The sequence below is a fragment of the Metopolophium dirhodum genome, chromosome 1 (assembly GCF_019925205.1).
Source record: "Metopolophium dirhodum isolate CAU chromosome 1, ASM1992520v1, whole genome shotgun sequence".
Classification (NCBI taxonomy): domain Eukaryota; kingdom Metazoa; phylum Arthropoda; class Insecta; order Hemiptera; family Aphididae; genus Metopolophium; species Metopolophium dirhodum.
This window is the reverse complement of record NC_083560.1, coordinates 89,526,036-89,542,342: the sequence shown is the minus strand read 5'-3', so window position 1 is coordinate 89,542,342 and position 16,307 is coordinate 89,526,036. Positions and strand designations below refer to the sequence as shown.

Genomic DNA, 16,307 nt, shown 5'->3' with positions numbered 1-16,307 from the left:
TGCCTAACCCGTTGAACCAGGGCGTGAGTATTCCTAGCCCAGCTGCCACCATAGGGAGCCACCTGTCCAGAATACCACGGCACTTATTGAGGAGCATCCGTGCTCTACCAGCGAGACGGATATTGCCAAGAAAACAGTCATCCACCAACACACAGGAATAAACTGTGAGTTTCATGTATGTTGCCCACCCTTTTATGTAATCCCTATACAAAATATTTTAACTGTAAACTTTTTTGTGTATAAAACATATTATAATATCGATAAAAGAAAATACTGTAAAATACAACATCAATTATTGTATCATAAAGTTTAATGAAAATAAACGTTGATTGAGTTATAATACAAGTAACAACGATTCAGTTTTCATTACATTGGCGCCCAACTGCAGTGCTTATACATACTACTTATACATGGAAAACGAACGCTCTACATCCACTGAAGTGATCGGTGCATACTTCTGACACGGTACGCAGCGGCCACCAGTACAAAGTACAGGTACCGCAGCGACCAGTCTACATTTTTCGTCAACCGCCACTACGGGCTACGGCGCGACAACGCCAACTCCCCCACCACGCCACAAAGGCACAAGGTGGGACGGGAAGGCGAGTCGCGTAGAACGAGTACCGGCCGTCGTAGACTAGTCACTAGTCAAAAAACACACGCAACGACCACAACCTACATATTTTTCATAAAGTCGCCGTTAGTGGTTCTCGTTTCTTTGTTATTGTCAATATCGTTTCGTGTACAAATATTCCGTATAATCATATACGTTAATAAATACAAATCAGTGTTTATCAAAATTGTGTTGTCATATTCGTTTCGAAAACCACCCATTCTACCCCATCAACGACCGGCTCTCCGCGGACCACCTACCACCACCGTCGTAGCCGCGTCAAATTGACTCCCCGCAGAGGAATCATCGCCTCAAGCCAGCGAAAAGGTAAGAGTTTTTCACGCTGACACATACCTCGGTAGATTGCTTATATTAAGTTAATATTAAGACTTTTAGCCAGGAGTGTGTTTGCTGGTTAGCTAGGATTCCCAGTGAACATTACGTAAGAATTATTTCTAGCACGTAACAGGGAATCCCGCGCAGCCGTGCATAACCGTGATACGGATTGGGAAGTAGTTATATAACAACCGCCACCCCTCCGCAACGCCTACCTTTCGTCCCGCGACATTACCGTCGATAAAAGCACAGCGCGCAGGCCAAAACCGGTTTCAGCCGCTGCAGCCGTCAACTGCCGCCGCCGAGTACGTCGACCCAGTTCGGCTATTCTGGGAACGCAACGGCGGTACCGTCAACAGCTGACCAATTAACGTAATCGCTAATAAACTTCCGTAAACAGCGCACAATATTTACGTCAGGAAAAAAAAAGCCTCTTAACCACGTACACACACCAAACACAAGCTACCCCACCGACCGACAGCTTAACAACAGCATTTGTAATTTAATCGTACATAATGCCTGGTAAAACGTTACAACAGTTATCGTCGGCGGAGCTGCGTAGCGAGTGCTCGGCCCGCGGACTCAGTGTGTCCGGGTCGAAGTCGGATGTGTATGTCAGGCTAGAGGAGCACCTTAGGGAAAGCGGACTAGTTCCCGAGAACGTGAGGTTTGAACTAGTGCAGCCCCAATTACAGGATTAGGGGACGGTACTGGACAACAACCACACGTTCGATCAACGCTGTTAAGCACGGACGTCAGTCAGATTTTCGGACCATCGGCTAGGGGTATCTCGACAAGCCATACGGCAAGTCAAGGACCAACGGACGATCGGCCAGAGGACTGCGACAACCAGCTGACCATGCAACAGGGCCAGTACGCACACCCATTAAATACCGACACTTTCAAAACCGCAGCGGAACAACTGCAAAAGTTAAAACTGGCGTTGCCACAAACGAACGACAAAACGTCGTTCGAGGCACGCCTAATGGCGCTCGAGGCAAGCATGACGCGGTTCTTTACGGAATCGCGCACGACCGCCACGCAGCAGCCACACGACTTTGCAGTCCCGCGGTACACCAACCACCCGTCACCCGTACACATAACAACTCGTACACACGATAGTTACCAGTCGGGTAGGTCGTATGAGCGCAACGAAGGCGGCGCTCAGCCGAGCGCCAGCCACACTGCCGCCACGAACAACCGACCGTTCTTCACGCGCGACAGTCAACACGACTATACGGGTCACACCACACACGCGTCACAACACGCGTCATACGAAGCACGCGTACATGAACGTTCGGTACTAATACCGTACGAGGACTTGCGTACAGCAAGAGCCTCGTTACCCGATTTCACAGGAACTAGGGCCGAGGACCCCGTACGGTTTATAGACAATACCGAGTCGATTTTGACGCAAGCGCGTATACACCCGTCGGGTTGGTGCAGGGCGGTCGAGCCGCAATTAAAAGGAACGGCGAGTACATGGTACAATTCTATCAGGGCACTCGACCTATCCTGGACAGAATTTAGGGAGGAATTTTATGAAAATTTCAATAACGCCGAAATTCAGTCTCGATTGCGCGCCGACATCGTGTCAACACGTCAAACGCCCAGACAGTCGTTAACGGAATTTGTGCTGATTAAAAACCAGCTGGCGCGCCGCGTAAATACCGGCCTATCCGAATCGGAGTTGGTAGGTATTATCGCCGGACTGACGCGTGACACTTTCCGTACACACATACGTCTACACCGGCCATTGACGTTCAGCGAGCTGCGACGCATCGCAGGCGTTTTGGACCCGGTAACGGACAACACCAACCCGCCCCCACAACAATGGGCCCCTAAAACTAAGAAAGGGGTGGAAACCCCACAAACAGCCCCCCCGGTCAAAAAAAAATTTTTTGCGAAAGCAACTGATAATACACCACCGGGGCCGTGCAGATATTGTGGGGAACTCCATTGGAACAGTAAATGTCCAAACAGACCGACCACGTCGGGAAACGGCGGGGGAGTCGACGAGGACTAGTCCCCCTCATCGACTCATCACCACCCCCCCACTCATCACCACCCACTCTCGGTAGTACACACGGAAAAAATAAGCGTAATCGAAAAGCGCGTAGTTCGGTAATTCAACACACAGAACAACCAACTACGAACATTTTTTCCGTCCAATCACCACTCGGCACCCGTTCACAGACCCCCAACCTACACCACCCCACCATTGAACACACTCACCTCACCAGTGACACGTGTGCTCAGCAACAACCGGCTCATAGGGCAGCCACAGGTGTAGGGACAAAGGCAACAGGGACACAGGTGTTCACCCGCACGGGTGACGGGGACACAAGCACACACACCGCGCTTATCCCCGCATTAGGTCAGTCTGCGCACGTAAGGCAACAGGCGAGTAACGAGGCAACCGATGTTGACAGTATGGTCATGGCGGTTAACACCACCGACCAGACAGTCTCCATCGCGGTTCAGAACCAGTTGTCCCGCTCGACCAATTGCAATACGACTAATAACGGTACGCGAACAAGCCAAGACAAAATTCCGACCCCCGCGGTCGAACTCGAATTTCCGTCAGGCTTCGTAACAGCCCTATTAGATTCGCAGGCACAAAAATCGTACGTAAACCCGACAGTAGCCCGTAAATACGGCAAAGCACCCACCCACGGACCAACAAACACAGTCCGGATGGCGGACGGTCGCACTGCAACAACCAGTGGCACCTCCACATTCGAAGCTAGGATAGGTACACTCGATATAAAATTCGAAGCGACCATCCTAGACAATTTGTATTGCGACGCGTTACTAGGACACGACTTTCTTGTTAACAACGAAGTCTCTTGGGATTACGACGCGTACCCTATGCCAGATCTCAACAAAATGATTAGGCAAATGCGGGGCGCGAAAATATTCAGCATTTTTGACCTTAAGTCGGGGTACTGGTACACGTCCCGGGAATACAAAACGAAGCACCAGATTTGTTATCTCGTGACCCGGCACCGGGCACACCTGTAGACGAAGATCGACTTGAGGAAAAATTGGTAGGGGCGCCCACAGCGCCGACAACCAGTGTTGACCTCGAATCTGACCGAATATTTTCCATGTTCGATAACCACGTTAGTGACGACACACCACTCACCGCGACGACTCTCGAAAAGTGGCAGTCCGAAGACGCCACAATCCGCGAAGTAGTCGCCGGTCACAGGTGGGACGGGCCAGCGCGGAACACTAGGAGCACAAAATCGGGAACAAACGCATACGTTTTTTCCGAAGGTCTCTTACGCGTAAACGTAGGCACCCACACACCCGTCGTGATACCAAAAACCAAAGCACAACATGCAATTTGGAGGTGTCACGATCACGTCTTATCCAACCACCCGGGTTGGAAAGAGACGTACCGGGCGGTTCGACAACGGTACTATTGGAAAGGTCAAAAAAACGACGTCAGGTTATATGTCGGTGCGTGCCACGTATGTGCGTGCACGAAACCACTAAACTCACGTCCAAACGACCCAATGCAACCAAGAACCCCCCGTGAACCATGGGAAGTTATCAGTGTCGATCTCATGGGCCCATACCCACGTTCTGGTAAGGGAAAATCGTACATACTGGTAGCAACCGACTGTTTTAGTAGGTGGACCGAGGCTTACCCCTTAGGAACAGCAACCTCTAAAACAATAATCGAAACGTTAGAACGCGAGTTCTTTTCGCGTTTCGGTTACCCCCGCGTGTGTCTCAGTGATAACGGCCCACAGTTTGTGTCAAACGAAATGATGAACGCGCTAGAACGCTGGGGGGCACAGGGTTGGACGACCCCAGTCTACCACCCGAGGGCCAACCCAGTCGAACGCCGTAATCAAGATTTAAAAAAAGGGTTACGCGCACAACTAGTAACGGGCAAACATAAATCTTGGGACACGAAACTACCCTCAATCCTATTTTCGATACGGAACAGGTGCAACGAACAGACATGCTACCCACCCGCGGTCCTTGTCCTCGGCAGAGAGTGCAAGAGACCCGGAGATTGGGCGCTGTCTAAATCGGCGCCGGTACACATCGAAAAAACACAGGAAGAGAGGGTAGAGCGGGAGAAACGTATTTTAGGCAAAAAGGTAGTGGTAAAACCAAGTACGTACACCGGCACACCGGTGAAGTTCGGCAAGGGCGACGTAGTCTACTACAAGGCACACCACTTATCTAAGGCACACAAAGATTTTCACGCCGGTTTCGCACCAAAGTGGTGGGGACCAGTAAGACTGGCGAAACAGGTCGGGAAAGGAGTCTTCCAAACCGACCAACAACCACCGCGGAAAATACATGTGTCATGCTTAAAACGGGCACCGATAGGCCAACATTAAATAAACAATTGTCTGTAATAATAATCATTTACAGACAACATGACCGGCCAACAGCAGGAGAAGTGGCAGCAGGTTGCCGAGCTAATACAACGGCTGGGGCTGGTATCCGGTGGCCAGGATGAGCCGCGAACAGCCGCCCAGGTCGCGAGGATGACTACCCGCCAACTCCTGCAGGACCCAGTGCGGGCGGCCATCTACAACCGGGGCTGGGCGGACCGTACGACGGACATCCAGCGGAGGTTGCGGCCACACCGACCACCATCAACATCAACACCCGGCAGCCACACACCGTCCCTGACAAGGCCACCACCCCCAGCAACGACACCTGCCCCCGTAACACCTGCGGAGCCGGCACCGGTACCCAGGCAAACGGGGGTACTCCCCGGCCCAACGGGAAGGGTGAGGACGGAGGCGCAGCAGGCACGGAACCGCCCGAAATTCCAGCTCGCTGAAGGAAAAGAGGAAGGCCAGGGAAAGCGAGGCAAGCCAACAACGTCGGCTTGCCAAGCAACCCGCGCCAACCTCAGACCCGGAAGCAGCCGGCACGCCTCCGGCCAACCCAACACCGATGGAGGTGGACAAACCGGCATCCAAGGACGGCAAGTCCGAGGAGCCGGGACAGCCCACCAGCCAGGAGTCGCCAGACCAATCAGAGGCCACGGTGGACATAACCGAGGCAGATTGGCTGGTGGCGTTCGAGGGGATGCCGGAGTTGGACGACACTCACTCGTTTTACACTCCGGTAGGGTCCCCAAAACACCCCCAGTAACACACACGAGCGCGGGCAAGTCTACCTCAAGCGAAAGCCAGAGGTAGTACAAGCCACCCCGTCCCATAATAGCACACAGACACCGGTACAAGTGTACCCCGAGTGACGGTTTGGCGGGGGAGTATGACACGGTACGCAGCGGCCACCAGTACAAAGTACAGGTACCGCAGCGACCAGTCTACATTTTTCGTCAACCGCCACTACGGGCTACAGCGCGACAACGCCAACTCCCCCACCACGCCACAAAGGCACAAGGTGGGACGGGAAGGCGAGTCGCGTAGAACGAGTACCGGCCGTCGTAGACTAGTCACTAGTCAAAAAACACACGCAACGACCACAACCTACATATTTTTCATAAAGTCGCCGTTAGTGGTTCTCGTTTCTTTGTTATTGTCAATATCGTTTCGTGTACAAATATTCCGTATAATTATATACGTTAATAAATACAAATCAGTGTTTATCAAAATTGTGTTGTCATATTCGTTTCGAAAACCACCCATTCTACCCCATCAACGACCGGCTCTCCGCGGACCACCTACCACCACCGTCGTAGCCGCGTCACTTCATGCAAGAGGTTTCGTTTAAATCAAACCCATGATAATGAATTTCGTCTGATGAAACGCCACACAGTATAGTATTAATGTCCAGTAATTGTTTCCAGCCTTTGTTTTTCAAAAGAACACGATTTGGCTTACCAGAAATAGCAGTTGCAATATCTCCATGAGCTTCATTTAACTTTTTTTCTGCATCTAAGACAATATTTATACATGTTGTCAACGATTCGCCTAAAATTATACATATAATTTAGTATTATGATGTTAAATTGTTTAAATACTTTGTTAAAAGTTACCTTTTCCCTCTAATGTTGTAATAATATCTGGTAGAAATCCCGGTTGAAATATACACAATATTTGATTGAAGTGATACATTTTGAAATAGTTGTTTCACTACTTTAACACATTGAGATTCTTCTTCGAAGTCTTCAATTACACTTTTTAATTCATTAAAATATTTGCAATAATACTGGACAGCTTTTATCCATGTACCCCATCTGGTCGTTATTGGTCTTGGTGGATTGGGCATTTCTCATTAAAGATTGCTGTACGTTTGGGACATTTTAAAAACGTTTTTTTCATTCCTCCAATCAACTGATCTACATCTTGGTAGTGTGCACGTACTTCTTCACAAACATTGTGTAATGCATGTGCCAAGCAAGTCACATGTATGAGTTTTGGGTAAAGCGCTTTTATACAATCACCAGCTTTTTTCATATAAGGCGCCGCATCTGAGACAAATAGCAAAACATCGTTACGTTTTACACCATTTCCCCACAAAATATGCATAGCTTTATCAAATAGTTGGAATATTGTACTATGATTCACTTTCTCCAAGTATTCTGTGTGAATAACGAACATATTACTTGGATTTTGTGGTTGTAATGTGCCCACTATTTTGCAACATTACGACGTACAGAGTCCGTAGTCTTATCAATAGACACCCATATTTTTTGATATGTTATTGTATCACGAATTTTTGCCAATGTATTTTCATAGCATGAAATAAAATATCCTTTACTTGATGTCGACTCATCAGGAATAGTTTTTTTGCAACATTTTGTTAAAAATTCACGAAAATGTTTATTATTTAGTTTATTCATAGGAATATTTGCAGCTACCAATGTTGAACAAAATCGGCATTAAAATCTGACTGACCACTAAACTGTTGTAAAAATGGTTGAAGTAATGCAGACTTTTCATTTTCGTGTCGTTTAACAGCTTGAACATGTTTTTAGAATAACTGAAAAAAGCAATAAAAAAGCCAAAAAAAGCAAAAATAAATTCGTTTATTTGGAATCAGATTGACGTGAAACGAATTTATGAATAAAAATTAGATTCCTATCTTGAATATATAAAAAGAAACATTTTCTTTAAAATCTGAGCCATAATCATCATCATCATCATCACCAACACAAAATGAAGGCAATCTGACCATACCTAATACAACTTCATTAAATTTTGTTTGGTTCTTTTTAGGTTTTTTCGAGTGTTTGTTACGACAGGGTCCGAGGATATCAGCATCCAGTTAAATATGTCAGTATTTGTATTGATTCTAGAAGTTTTTCTCGAGTGATATTGTCTTAATGTTTTGTATTCTTTATGGGCACTTTCAATTACATATTCTGACAGTTGCCCTACTGGCAACGGTAACGATTTTATAATATCAGCTCCATGAACTAATAGTTTGTGAACAGTTGCACTCATTTTATACCAACCATAAAGTGAAATAGCCATTTGTGCTGTTTCAAAGCAATCATTTTTAAATATTTCTTCTTTGATATAGTGCCCACAAGAAATAACACAAAGTATATTTGAAAATCTTTCTATTAATTTTTTATCAATTCCAGTTATTCGAGAAACAAGTGAAGGATTTTTAAAAAATGTTCGGGCCGTGTTACTGTCATTACTATTACCTCCACCTTGTTTTGGTTGATCAACAACAAGACCCATTTCTTTGTAAAATTTAGTCGTTATGTTATTTTTACTTTTTCTTTTGCATATTCCCCTCTTGCTTGCCACTGTTGTAATTCAAATTTATATAATTTATGAAGTAAATATTCATAACATCTAAGATGTGCATGTAGTATAGAAATACCATATTATTTGAAGGTGTCTTTATGATAGACTCTGTTCTTTGATTTTTCTAAATCGTTTAAATCTTTAGGAGTAGCATTACAAATGTTACATGTTTGGCAACTTAAAGTCTCAGTCAAAATGTTGACAGTCTTTCCATCCAGCATTGTACAAGGAACATTGCGTGCAATACTACTATCGTTACCAGACAAATCAGTGATCAATGCAATGAAGGTATTAGGTGCGGAGGAGAGCCGACGAAACAAACCGTCAACCACAGTAAATAGTGCAACAAAATACAACAATAATCAAAACAACAACAATTGGAACCAGCGGTGTAATGGTTGGAACAACATGCCACCACGCAACAACCGTTGGAACAACCAACCATACCGCAACAATGACAAACGAGGAGAGACCCAACAGAACAACACACCACAAACTGAAAAAATCCAACAGGTGTCAACGAATAATGAAGAGCAAGCAGGACCTAGTGGTAATGAGCAACACGCAATCAACTCGAAATTATAGAATGTTTATTGTTAGAAATATCAGTGGAATATTATATGTTCAAGTCACTGTGATAATGATGTGTGTATAATTGTTTAGATATATGTAAGTACCTATATATATTATATGTAGACTATATTATAATATATTTGAATGTGTTGTTTGTATGTATGTATGTATGTATGTATGTATGTATGTATATATATATGTATGTATGTGTATGTGTGTATGTTGGTACGTAAGTGCGTATGTAGGTATTTATAGATATATTTTCGAATGCTTAAACGTTTGATGGGTTTAGAGTCTAGACGAAGGAATACATATAAATAATTTATATAAATACATTTAAAGATTATGCTAACGCCAATGTGATAACTGATAACATAGATATGATAACGCGGTGGCGGGCTCGCGCGCGTTCGCGGCGGCGTTTTGTAAGGTGTAGCGCTGGTGGTGGTGGTGGTTTTGGGGGGAAATTATACATCTCGTACGTATGTGAACGATTGTCGTAAACACCAGTTAAATGAGATAGAATATACCTTGTAAATATAAGCGAGTAAGTTGAGCAGCGGTGTGGTTGTCGTTTGGGAAACGACCGGTTCAAGTTCAAATCCAGGTTCGGTAAAAAAATTTTTAAATTATTTTCCTCGCGCGGCGGCGGCTAATTGATAGGGATGAGCGGCGGGGGGGGGGGAATATCGTATAAGTGCGTGATTGATGGTGAGGTGTATTGGAAGAGCGGGGTAGCAGGGGGTTTGTCATGTACGTATGTGATAGATCTGCACAACCCATGGGTTGAGCAGAAGCGCAACCATGGGTTGAGCAGAGGTGTATAGATGTATAAGGGTTGAGCAAACGGGCTTCACGGGTTGAGCCATCAGGTATAGGTTGAGCCAGCAGGTTTAGGTTCCAGAAATCTCTTTTTTACCCTACTTACTTAGTTTATTTTTATAACATTATATTTCAATTGATTATTTATCATTAGGTATTTTGTTTTTAAATTATTTTATTAAATCGTAGTTAGAAAAGATAGTTGTTAATCTTATTATTATTCACTGAATTTTATTTATATAGGTGATTCTAATGGCTCATCAATAATAAACACACACAATGAAGTTACGGCTAATTTTGAAAGATACCCAAATGATCCAGCTTTGGTCAACAGTTCTGAAATAACCAGTGAATATTTATCATAGATGATTTTTATTGGTCCATGCCAACCTTTAGCTTCAAATATTCCCGGTAAATCATTCCCTAAAAGGAAGCAAAACAATATTTTTCGATCATTTCATGATACTTGACTCAACTGTTAAAAGAACTTGGGTCTCCTATTCACCTTCAATCGATAGAGTTTATTGTATTGTCTGTAAACTATTTGGAACAACTAAAGGAAAAACTAATTCTTTATCAAGAGAAGGGACAAATGATTGGCAACATATTTCTACTAGACTTAATGAACATGAATCGTCTATAGATCATTTAAACTTGGTAATAAAGGTATTCCATGTATGTTAAGAATAATCGAGTAGATGTAAACGATCTTAGACTAACTTCAAACACAAAAGTAGCCGAAAATAGAGAAACAGTAAAAGTTATAATTGAAATAATTATTTATCTTGCAAGACAAAATATTCCATTCAGAGGACATGATGAAAGTGTTAATTCGTTGAACCGAGGAAACTTTTTGCAACTCGTAAAGTTATTATCCCATCATCATCCTAAACTCTCTCATCATATGGCAAAAATAGACAATTCTATAAAAAAAAATCGATTAACTTTTTTATCAAATGTTAGTCAGAATACATTGATTCATATCCTTGGTGAAATCGTACGGAAAAATATATTAACAAGTTTTGCAAAAACGGGTAAGTTTTCCGTTATTGTTGATACAACCACTGATGTGGCTTGTTTAGAACAGTTTTCCATGATTTTACGTTTTGTTGATGAAAGTGGTCATATTAAAGAAAGACTTGTAGCTCTTTAAGTAGTTGATGACTCATCAGGTCGTGGAATGTTTAATTTCTTTTGTAATATTTGTAGCACGTATGGATTAAATTGGAAATCAAATCTGATTGCCCAATTTATGACGATGCTGCTTCCATGCAGTGGCAGTACTCTGGTGTTCGCACATTAGTACAACAACAAAACCCAAGAGCGATTCATGTATGGTGTTTTTCTCACGTATTGAATTTAGTCGTTGTTGATACATGTGATAGTTGTGAAGAAACACGTAATTTTTTTGGAAATATTCGATCCTTAAAAGAATTGATGAGAGCCCGTAAACGTACTGCACTATTTTTAGAGTATCAAAAAAAATTCTACCCTGACAAAAAACCGTTGAGAATGAAAACATTTTCTACCACTCGCTGGAATTCACATCATCGGTCGCTGTTTGTAATATTTGAAAAGTTCAAGGCTATTGTTGCAAGTCTCGAAGATTTCTCAGAATCAATTGATCGACTGTGTAGTTCAACTGCTAATAATTTACTAAAGAACATCACTTCTTTTAGTTTTGTTACTGTTATGTTTTTAATGAATAAAATATTTGATAATACTTCTCCACTATCGACATATTTACAAACCCCATCAAATGATTACATTCAAGCATTAACAATGGTCGATATTGCTGATCAAAGATTATCAAAATTGAGGACACAAGAGTCAGTTGATACTATTTTACAAGAATCAAAAGAGTTTTCAGTTAAAAATGAACTTGATGAAATTGAATTTCCTAAAATTAGGAAAATGAAACGAAAAAGAATGGACGATGAGAATAATTCTGATGAAATCACAAATAGTCCAGTGGACTACTTTAGAACTAATGTTTATTTTTTAAGTATCGACAAAATTAAAGTTTCTTTAACAGTACGGTTTAAAGATGCTAGAAATATTATGAAAGATTTATCATTTTTATCATACGAGAGATTAATGAAAGTAAGCAATGGAGATGTAGTGCCAAAAAATACCTTTGATTCCCTTAAAACCTATATTCCTGAAATAGATAAAGATTCAATTGGAATGGAATATAGAAATTTTGCTATGAGTTTTCAGAAATTACAATCAGGTATATGTCCAGAACAGTTACATGATGAAGATGTCTTAATTAGTGAGAACACAAGTGACGAAGATGATTCTATAATAAATAGCGAATGGATGACGAAGACATAGTACATAACAGTTCAAAAAAAATGGTATCTCCCACACAAATATTTGAACTTTTGAACTCATTTAAGTTAGCCTCAGCATTTTCTAACTTATATATTACTTACAAATCACTATGCACAATACCAGCTACTTCAGTTTCCAGTGAACGTTCCTTTTCAAAAGTTAAACTCGTTAAGACCCATTTACGTTCAACTATTGGTCAAGGTAGATTGGAAGGTTTACTGCTTCTATCTTGTGAAAAAGATCTTTCCGACAAAATTAATATTCAAGAAGTTATCGATACGTTAGCAAACAAATCAACTATATTAAAAAAAGCTTTGATGTTTAAATAATATTTGTTATATATAATAATAAAAATAAGCAATTTTATATAAATACTATTCATGAAAACATTTTCATATTTTTATATTGTTATTTTTGTATAACTATTACAGTTAGAAACTAATATATTAAGTTTACAAAGTTGTTTATGATAAGTATTAAATTTATTTTTTAGTTACTTTTACATGAACTTAATATTAATTACTAAGTGTACGGTGGACTACATAGTAATTAATACTTCAATTATAGCATTCAAAATAAAGTGATAGGTACTTTTTTGTTATATATAGCATGGCACATGGGTCATGGGTAGTGGGTACTGCATAAGAATTAAGGGGTGGTAGATTATTCAAAATATGAATTGCCCGATAAAATATTTCACTTCGCCACGCCACTGTCCAACTGTAAGGAACTTCAAAGTGATAGAATTTAAATTGAGAGTCATTAAACTGTACATTAAAATTGACATAACAAATTTATTTTTGTTTTGGCCTCCACAATTATCACAGTATAGAATAATGTTTTTACCTTCATTTTCTTTGGATTTGATGTACTGATAAAGGCAAGAACCAATTTCATTCGAACCTCGATTACCAATGCCTTCATGCCAAAAATAGCATGTTCCTGCTTTATCTTTGATATTAAATAAAGTAAAATTATAACAAGCCAATCGCCTTTTATAGTAAAACTGAGAGATTTCCCCACGAGGAGTTATAAGCCCAGCTTGTAAATCAAAACAGCACACAATGTTGTCTTCTTCAGATAATATGTCATTTTCCTTTTCTTTTCTGCAAAGGTTTTTTTTCTTCTTGGTGTACATTATAGTCCTCAATCACTTTCAATTTATTCACAGCAGATACATAAATCTTTCTTAGGTTTAAAAAATTATAAATATAACTCCTGGTTAAAAATACTTTCATACATACTATTTTTACCATATTGAACATTTTCTTTGTAGCATTTCTCTGAATATAGCCTATACATCAATGAAATATTTAAACTACCATCGATATAATTTTTGGAACTATTACCCCTGAAATAATGCAATGGAATGTTAGGGAAAGACCTAATATGATTTCTTATATTTTCTTTGACTGAATCGTCAATCTTTCTGCCAATTTTCCCATGTCTATTACGTTGATCGATTTCCAGTATACCATTAATGTTTTTTTTTGTAGCTCTAAAAATGACTCTGCTAGAAATACTTAAAGTAGACATGACATGGTTTTGCATACTTTAATGCTTTTATCGCCAACTTTAAGCTTGTAACAGTAGTTTAAAGATCTGGAACAATTGAGGCGACTACGATACTTAGGATTTATAGGGGATATTTGTCTCATTATGAATTATCTTTGCCTATTAATATCTCCCATTTCCCAATATTTTTTATGGATTAATATGCGTTGGTCATGATTTATTTTATTTGAACACTTAAGTCTGCATTTGTCTCCACAGGGTACTCCTTTTTTTTTACTGCTACTTCTTTCAAACTAGATTTTGTAACATATTCTTTGCCTTGGTTTTTCAAATTCTTTTGTACATTTTTTACCCAATTTTTTTCATTTCTATGTTTTTTCTTGACAATGGTTTCTTGTTTACCCCAATGTTCTCATTGATGGGAAGTGACGATTCACTATTCAGAGTCTAATGCTCAACGAATACCACAAATTCATTATTAACAAGTTGACTGCCATGAAGACCATTATTGGTACTCATTAGTTTTGTTATCTACGCCATACTATTTTTAAGTTATTTGTCATTCACGCTTTGAGTACCAATCCTGGTATTCACTTAACTTATTTCTCAGGCATTGAATGCCAAAATTGGTACTCACTTTTAACATGTGTTAAACTATTAAAGACCGTATTTGGTACTCAATTTAGCCATTGAAATGAAAAGTACAGAAAAAATTCTATAAAATGATGTTAATAGCAAAGTTTAATTTAAATTTAATTGGATTTTACAATAATTTACATGAAGGGGTCTTAAAAAAACATTCTAGACAAAAATATTTTAAACACTTGGTACATTTAGTCTGAACTCTGACGCGACTACGACGGTGGTGGCGGGTGATCCGCGGTGAGCCGGTCGTTGGTTGTGTGTGAGTGGATGGCACACTAGTTCGTTTAAAATAACAAACACAATTTCGGTGAAGCAGATCGGTGTTTATTTCCGGGTTCACGTATAGATATATATAAAGATATGTATATAAGAAAAATATCAAAGAAAATAAAGAACAACGGACAGCGGGTTATACGAAAATATATATGCTTAGTCGTGGTATATGCTCATAACATGTCTTTTTTACTAGTGACTAGTCTACGACGGCCGGTACTCGTTCTACGCGACTCGCCTTCCCGTCCCACCTTGTGCCTTTGTGGCGTGGTGGGGGAGTTGGCGTTTTCGCGCTGTAGCCCGTAGTGGCGGTTGACGAAAAATGTAGACTGGTCGCTGCGGTACCTGTACTTTGTACTGGTGGCCGCTGCGTACCGTGTCAACTCTACGTGTAATCTTTTGAGCATGTTGTCTTCCACCTTGTTCAGCCATTTCTTTGTAACAGATATAACATTTTCCTCGTTGCGCATTGATAAGAATATGTTTCTCTTCACTTGGTTGAACTTCGATTTTTTTAATCAAACTATGAATTATACTTTCACGAAATTGAGTTACACTAATTTTTTTTGAAGTTACAGCAGTATACAAAGACATCGCATTTAATAAACATGTATTCAATAAGATTTCAAACATGACTTTTCGATACCATTTCTAGGACCTCCGAAGTGGTGAATGATATGAGCTTCTTTAATCACAAATATCAACATACCCTTTTGCTTTGTTATAATCAATCACCATTTGAGGTTTTACAACTTGTTTTCCTCGTTTATTATTCACTACTACCGTATTATTTTTATGTTTGGTTGATAGCATTAATACGTCCCGCTTATCTTTCCATTTAAGAAGAACTATTTTATTTTGACTTTGACTTGACATAATTTCTCCTTTTTTTAATTTTGTTTTTACAACCGATACTGGATTAAATTTTCTATTTGAACGTAATGTCCCCACCAAATTCGTTGACCGATTAAGAAGTTTATTAGCAAGAGTTACTGACGTGTACCAGTTATCACTATACATTGTTCTCCCTTTATCTAAATAGTCCTCGGTCAACTCCATTACTATTTTAGTGGAAACACCTACACCAGGTACTGACTCTTGGCCCGCATAAATTTTAAAGCCGATTGTATAGCCATCATTAATACACAATTTAAATACTTTTATTCCGTATCGATGTCGTTTATTTTTTATAAATTGACGAAATGATAATCGTCCAACGAAAGGAATTACAGATTCATCAATACACATATTTTCAGAAGGTACGTTCCACATTTTAAATTTCATCACCAATTAATCTACCAAATTACGAATTTTGAAAAGTCTATCACCTGGAGGGCATTCTGCATTGTTTGAACAGTGAAATGTTCTTAAAATAATTTCAAAGCGATTTCTGGTCATGTATTTTGGGATTTCAGAATGATATAAATAACTTTTACTCCAATATGATGCCAAACTCGGTTGCGGAGTTAACCCCATCCACA

At 40.6% G+C, this 16,307-nt stretch overlaps 3 protein-coding genes and 1 pseudogene across 3 annotated transcripts; 3 read left to right on the top strand and 1 right to left on the bottom strand.

The window, feature by feature from the left end:
- The first annotated feature begins 8,856 nt into the window (after positions 1 to 8,856).
- Positions 8,857 to 10,421, top strand: LOC132944500 (bifunctional endo-1,4-beta-xylanase XylA-like). Its single transcript, XM_061013875.1, has 2 exons — positions 8,857 to 9,211; positions 10,300 to 10,421. Exons 1-2 carry the CDS (start codon positions 8,857 to 8,859, stop codon positions 10,419 to 10,421), a joined length of 477 nt encoding a protein of 158 aa, XP_060869858.1.
- Positions 10,422 to 10,515: 94 nt separating this feature from the next.
- LOC132944491 (zinc finger MYM-type protein 1-like) lies at positions 10,516 to 11,019 on the top strand (annotated as a pseudogene).
- Positions 11,020 to 11,149: 130 nt separating this feature from the next.
- Positions 11,150 to 12,393, top strand: LOC132944481 (zinc finger MYM-type protein 1-like). Its single transcript, XM_061013855.1, has 2 exons — positions 11,150 to 11,197; positions 11,266 to 12,393. The coding sequence occupies exons 1-2, from the start codon at positions 11,150 to 11,152 to the stop codon at positions 12,391 to 12,393; spliced, it is 1,176 nt and encodes a 391-aa protein (XP_060869838.1).
- Positions 12,394 to 15,513: 3,120 nt separating this feature from the next.
- LOC132944473 (piggyBac transposable element-derived protein 4-like) lies at positions 15,514 to 15,885 on the bottom strand. The gene has a single exon (XM_061013843.1). It carries the CDS (start codon positions 15,883 to 15,885, stop codon positions 15,514 to 15,516), a length of 372 nt encoding a protein of 123 aa, XP_060869826.1.
- Positions 15,886 to 16,307: the final 422 nt, after the last annotated feature.

Bases quoted from the DNA above. Each gene is read 5' to 3' on its own strand.
- LOC132944473 (XM_061013843.1), bottom strand. From the start codon at position 15,885: ATGGAGTTGACCGAGGACTATTTAGATAAAGGGAGAACAATGTATAGT.
- LOC132944500 (XM_061013875.1), top strand. From the start codon at position 8,857: ATGTTGACAGTCTTTCCATCCAGCATTGTACAAGGAACATTGCGTGCA. The intron at 9,212-10,299 runs GTAATGAGCAAC...TTATTTATATAG, and splicing joins AGAGCAAGCAGGACCTAGTG to GTGATTCTAATGGCTCATCA.
- LOC132944481 (XM_061013855.1), top strand. From the start codon at position 11,150: ATGATTTTACGTTTTGTTGATGAAAGTGGTCATATTAAAGAAAGACTT. The intron at 11,198-11,265 runs GTAGCTCTTTAA...TAATATTTGTAG, and splicing joins GTCATATTAAAGAAAGACTT to CACGTATGGATTAAATTGGA.